The 5,715-nt window shown below is 43.0% G+C and overlaps 1 protein-coding gene across 1 annotated transcript; it reads left to right on the top strand.

The window, feature by feature from the left end:
* Nucleotides 1–2,089: 2,089 nt before the first annotated feature.
* On the top strand, nt 2,090–4,574 carry LOC117858960 (uncharacterized). The gene is made up of 3 exons (XM_034742121.2): nt 2,090–2,336; nt 2,427–2,525; nt 3,849–4,574. Exons 1-3 carry the CDS (start codon nt 2,313–2,315, stop codon nt 4,125–4,127), a joined length of 402 nt encoding a protein of 133 aa, XP_034598012.1. The 5' UTR covers nt 2,090–2,312; the 3' UTR covers nt 4,128–4,574.
* Nucleotides 4,575–5,715: the final 1,141 nt, after the last annotated feature.

Genomic DNA, 5,715 nt, shown 5'->3' on the forward strand with positions numbered 1-5,715 from the left:
TAATCCAACTTATATAATCTACCCATAGTACACCTGGCAATAATTCAGAGGACAAACATACTTTGCAATTAGGGCCTTTGCTAGGAAAATATGTGCTGAAAATCAAAGAGAATATGTCCTGGGGGAAGAGGAGATACTCACACTGGTAGAGGCTCTAGTGGTTTCCATGGAGCAATCAACACAGAGAACTGCTGGGAGTTGACTAAATAGTACATCATGCTGATCCAAAAGCGAAGAAGCACGCCCAAGTGGACGGTGAGATTCCTTCACAGGCTCTCGTGTTCCTCATGGAAGAATGAGAAATTAGCAAGAACCTCGAATTAGCAAGGACTTCGAAAAAAAGAAACTGGTTCTCTGAAACTGATACAGATTCCTTCAAATATCATGCTTGCACAAAGTAACTTGAAACCTCGCTTAATTTGCAGCTATTGATGCTAATAATTCTGAGTTTTTAGCCACTCAGATAAACTTGAAGTTTCCAAACAAACTTTATCCTAGAGTTGAACATTTTTGTGCGAAAATTTCTCAAGCTGATTGTTATTTATGTTTAAGTGACCTTTTAATTTTTATCTTTTCTGTTTCATGCTCTATTGGATATCCCATTGGTTCATGAAAGTGCTACACGCAAGTTAAAGCAAATTAAAGCTCTACAAAAATGAGAGCACCAGACCAGCATGCCAACATAAAAAATATATGTTAGCATCTTTCTGTTTTGTAAATGAGATAGTGACCGTCTATGGAACATATAAAATCTACTAGCTCGTGATAGCGTAAGCCCCAAGCTTATGTGATGACCGGTAAGCCATGACGTCATCTTACTATCATCCTTCTAGTGGTTTTACCAGTCATGGCTACTGCTGGCCTACTCTGTTGGTCCTGCGCCTTGTAGTTGCTTCGGTTTTTTAAGCTGATTAACTGGATAACTGCAACAAAAACGACAAGGTACTTGGTGCCTTTTCTTTGCTTTTTGAAACTAAGATTTTCTGGTGTTCCATGGATGAGTTAACAGATTAGTTCCTCCAATTAAATTTGTGTCATTAAAGCAAAACATTCTTTTATGGTGATATCGAATTTGGCTCTCGAGTTAATGTTTTTTCGAGTTAATGTTGTTGAAATGATTTTTGCACATAGGAAATTATTTCGTGGTGGCTGGCTGGCAAGGTTAACAAAACATATTAGTAACTACTTATAAAGGCGGATATCGATGTTTTCCTTTTTGATCCAGATCAATCCCAAAATTGAGGCTGCTTTTAATGTATGGCCTGTTGACTTCAGGACACTAGATATACCTTGTTCATACACATTATCTATAATGTCTAACGAAACTTTAATTTGGCTGTAAGGCCTGTAATTTTTTAAGAACCACCAACTCGATAGATGTCAAAAAGTGCCGTCAAACAAATCAATGGAATAAAAAGGTTTAACAATGTACAGTACCATTTCATTTATATATTATCATCTATGTTTCTTCCTCTATGTACAATACCATCAAGCACGCATGTTTGTTCTCTTGAAAATTGTATACTTTCTGGTGCGTCATCAAATTCTTGAGTTATGATATTTGAAACTTTGATAGAGAAAGTTGAATGGATGTCGAATTCTTTTAGTCGAAAGTTCTAAATTTGGTTATGAGTTTTGAAGTTACATTAAAACCTAAAAATCTTACTTAAAGTTGCAATATTTGTTAACCTGAAATATTCACTCTTGCTCCGTTGAAAGCTTGGTAAAGTGTTGCACGAAAGGTGATCGAGCGAGACAATCACCACACGATATTGATGCTGACATTCCCCAAATAGGAGTTATAATTTACTTTAAGGAGGTTAAAGATGTGACTCTAGCAGTCATATTTTTTTTTTGTCGATCCTTTAACCCTCACAGGCAGCGGGGCCTGTGGAAGAAGCACACTACGGTGCTATCCCCAGCCACCATTTTTTGCTGAAAATCGCAGGATGCTGGCCTCTGCAGCCGGATCCTGCTTTTCAAACACGACCGGACAAAATTCACAAGCAAAATCTTTCCCTGGCCAGCCGCAAAAGCCACGTCACCTCCCCTGCTTATCTCCCGCTCGCATACGTGATACTTGCGTATGCAGGCCTCCTCCTCCCCCATCCCCAACCCACAGAATTCATTCATTTCTCTATCCCCCCTTCCCTTCCCCGCAACTACTCTCTGCTCTCTACTACACGCTTCCAAGAAACAGAGCAACCCACGCAGACCAGACCGAAAGCCAAAATTCTCCAAGTGATCCGGTCGCCAATCCGGCCACGGATCGAGGCTGCCGTCTGTTCCCGCCGCCGCCGCCGCCGCTGCCGATGGGCTCCGCCGATCGCAGTGAGGTACATCCATCCGGCTCCCTTATCTCTTCTCTTTGGCGGCATGTTCTGCGATCGTTTGGCTGACCTCGCCTCCGCGTCCTGCTGTCGCAGATCGATGGGGTCGTGGTGGCGGAGAAAGGCGCGAGGAGCTGCGTCGAATGCCGCGCCACCACCACGCCCATGTGGCGCAGCGGCCCGACGGGGCCCAGGGTGAGTTCATCAGCATCATCATCATAGGCTCCCTGTTCTTGTTTTGCGCTGTTCGGCACTGTTCGTCAGGATAAGGTTCGATCGGATTGGGGATTCGGATTCCTAGTTGCTGAATTCGGTGCTGATCTTGACCAACGCTGCTGTAGATACGAGACTCGCTTCTCCTGCAAATACTACTTGTCTTATTTTTCGTTATAGGATATACATGATCATCTACTGAAGCTTCTTATTATGGATTTTTTGCCCTGTCAAACGCGCCAGTTTAGTGATACATTTGATATTCTCGTATGTGTTTACGAACTGCTTCTTTTTTATGAATGCGATCTAATCAATAAAACCATGTGTTACTCTCAACAACTTGGTACAAGTATGGATGGGATTTTGTGTTTCTTAAAAGCTGGATGCATGATATCTCTTGTAGTGCATGCGGAACTGAAATTCGATCTAGAACAGTACGATGAGATCAAGGCAATAGCTGCAAGGACCTAGTCAACGTGGTGCGCTCTTAGCAGCATGTTTAATCAAAGACAGCTAATGATCGAGCCACATTCCACCAAATCTAACCTGTGCGCCCCAGGTCTTCCAGGTTTTTTGAATTCCTTACGCAAGAGGTTGACAGTACCATCATCGAGAGTCTGAGACAAGCTTTGCTTTTGGAATTCTATTCCACGAAGTTTCCTCTTATTCGTATAGCCTTATCCCTTATTTTTGAATTAGACCTGTCATAATTGAGGGTGCTAGTACGCAATTCAGATGCATGGCACAAGATCTTTTAGTTTGTCATGGAAATATTAATTTAGTTACATAATTTTAAAATGTAAGAAAGCATAAGATTATACAATTATGAAAGTATTTTATAAAAAAGATAGGGATTACAAAAAAAAAGTTCTTCACGGTCTGTAGTTACAAAGACGTTTTGCAGGATTTAGGACAGGAGATGGTGAGTTGGGTTTTGGTCTATTGTGCTAATATGACTTGCCTTGTTGACATTTCTCTCTATTCAATTGGGTTGCAACTTGTTCGTTAGGTGAGCTGTTCCTTGCAACAGTGCTAACCACCAAGCCAATGGCTTGCCGGGAGAAAGATACTTTATCCACTTTGATTCTCATAGCTTTGATTATTCTTCATTTCTATCCTCCACCTTTTCAACATTTTGTTTCCGGTGACCGAATTGCGCACAAAGACAATACTTAAAACTTTTGAGGCCAACCGATCTAAGATTAACTTTTCGGTTTTGGATAAAAAGAAGCATGCTATGCTTAATTCCACCAATCTGCAAATAAATCGAATTCGGCCTTTTAACTCTTTCAATTATCTACGCAGTCACTTTGCAATGCTTGCGGGATCCGGTATAGAAAGAAGAGGAGGCAAGAGCTTGGCCTAGACCACAAGCAGCAGCAGCAGCAGAATCAGCAACAGCGACAGCAACATAATGGTGAGGCAAAAACTGAAGTAAAAGACAGTAGTAGCAACAGCAGTAGCAGTGGGAGCAGCAACTTGCAGGCGGTGCAGAAACGGAGGCTCCTAATGGGTGTGGAGGAGGCTGCGTTGTTGCTCATGACCCTGTCTTCCTCACCCACATCCACATTGCTACATGGCTAAGAACCCTACAACTCCAAATCAACGATGTACATACACACATACACTAGCCAACGATTCCAATCCAACCATACAAAGTTTCTCAGTTTATCTTCACCAGGATAAGATAGGGAGGCGAGGGGCCCTATCTCAAGATTCTGTGATCCTGTGATGGGGTTGGATTAGTGCCTACCTAATGACTCCATCCTCTTTGTTCTCCTCTGTTTCGCCGTACCGTAGATCCTGGTCATGTCAGAAGCATATCTGTTCTGTGATTTGTGGTAGGCTCCATGATCTGTTGATCTCACTCCCCCACATATCTTTTTCTCTATCCTTTTCTTTTTTTTCTTTTGTTTTTTGTATGTACTTTGATGTTGCCCCTTTGTGAGGGATTGACGATCGAAAGGAGATGTCATCCCTCTTCTGAAATAAAAAGGTGAAAATAATAATAAAAGGCTTTTTATTGTTTCATTTCAGTTGGTTTGAGTAACTTTGTCTTGATCTACTTGTGTAAGAAAATGCAGACAATTTCTTTGGCCATAAGTTCCAGCGCCGCAAGAGGAAGGATTCAGCCGATCGTGGCTGAGCATATCTAGTTAGTTTGTTGATTTTCTTAAGAAATATGTTAGAGATTGAGTTTGCTAGAGATAAGATTGGTTAGTTGTTGGCACCCGGCTCTTATATAAAGCACGGCTGTTATCTGCAAAAGGGCACTCCTGCGTGAGGGCGAGATCTCCATTTGCCTTAATCTACCCGTTCTATATATCTCAATAATCTAGCCATGTCATCATTGGTATCAGCTAGGAATTTCCTCGGCACCATCTTTCTCCTCTCCGCATCCTTGCCCTTGTCGCGGCTAAACCCCACCGCACTACACGCACACTATCGGCAACGAGTTCGTCACCAAGGGCACCTTTGATGAAGTAGTTGACAGGATAGCTAAGGCCATCAGGGACTGTCAGTATTTAAATCCGGCAACCTACTGAGAGGGATGCCCGAGGTAGTGTTTTGGTTAGTGGGGCTCATCGAGATCAGGAACTCGAAGGTAAATGCAGACACACGATTTAGACAGGTTTGGGCTGCTGAACAGCGCAATACCCTACGTCCTGTGTATTGGTTGGATTGAATTGCTTTGGAGGAGGTCCCTACCTCACCTTATATTGCTGGGGGTAGGGTTACAGGTCGGTTGGTTTACAAGAATACTAGTTGGATTCGAATAGATGAGTTCTACTCTTATTACTACGAGTACTTTTTCTAATTCTTGACTAGTTCCTGCCTTCCATGTAGACTACGCCATCCTGCACCATAGTCTCCATGTCAGATATGCTCGGTATCTAGCTCCATATTTAGGACTGTCCAAACCTTCTGGTGGGCCCATAGATGTATGTACGGCAGGGACCTCGTCTCCAAGCTTGAGTGCGAGGTCGCGTCAGTCCGGACGGAGACTAGCTCCATGAACGCCGCCATCAACAATCTTCAGACGCAAATTCTCACGAACAAGGGCCGCTTTGACGCATCTTCCTCTGACCACAACTTCGCGCCGCCGCCGCATGCTGTGCACAAGCTTCGCTTTCCCAAGTATGACGGTAATGGTCGACGATTACCAGGATCA

This window comes from Setaria viridis, chromosome 5 (assembly GCF_005286985.2).
Source record: "Setaria viridis chromosome 5, Setaria_viridis_v4.0, whole genome shotgun sequence".
NCBI lineage: Eukaryota > Viridiplantae > Streptophyta > Magnoliopsida > Poales > Poaceae > Setaria > Setaria viridis.

Excerpts from the sequence above, each read along its gene's own strand:
- LOC117858960 (XM_034742121.2), top strand. The coding sequence starts at position 2,313 with ATGGGCTCCGCCGATCGCAGTGAG. Across the intron at positions 2,337-2,426 it reads GCTCCGCCGATCGCAGTGAG|ATCGATGGGGTCGTGGTGGC; the intron begins GTACATCCATCC and ends CTGCTGTCGCAG. Across the intron at positions 2,526-3,848 it reads GCGGCCCGACGGGGCCCAGG|TCACTTTGCAATGCTTGCGG; the intron begins GTGAGTTCATCA and ends TTATCTACGCAG.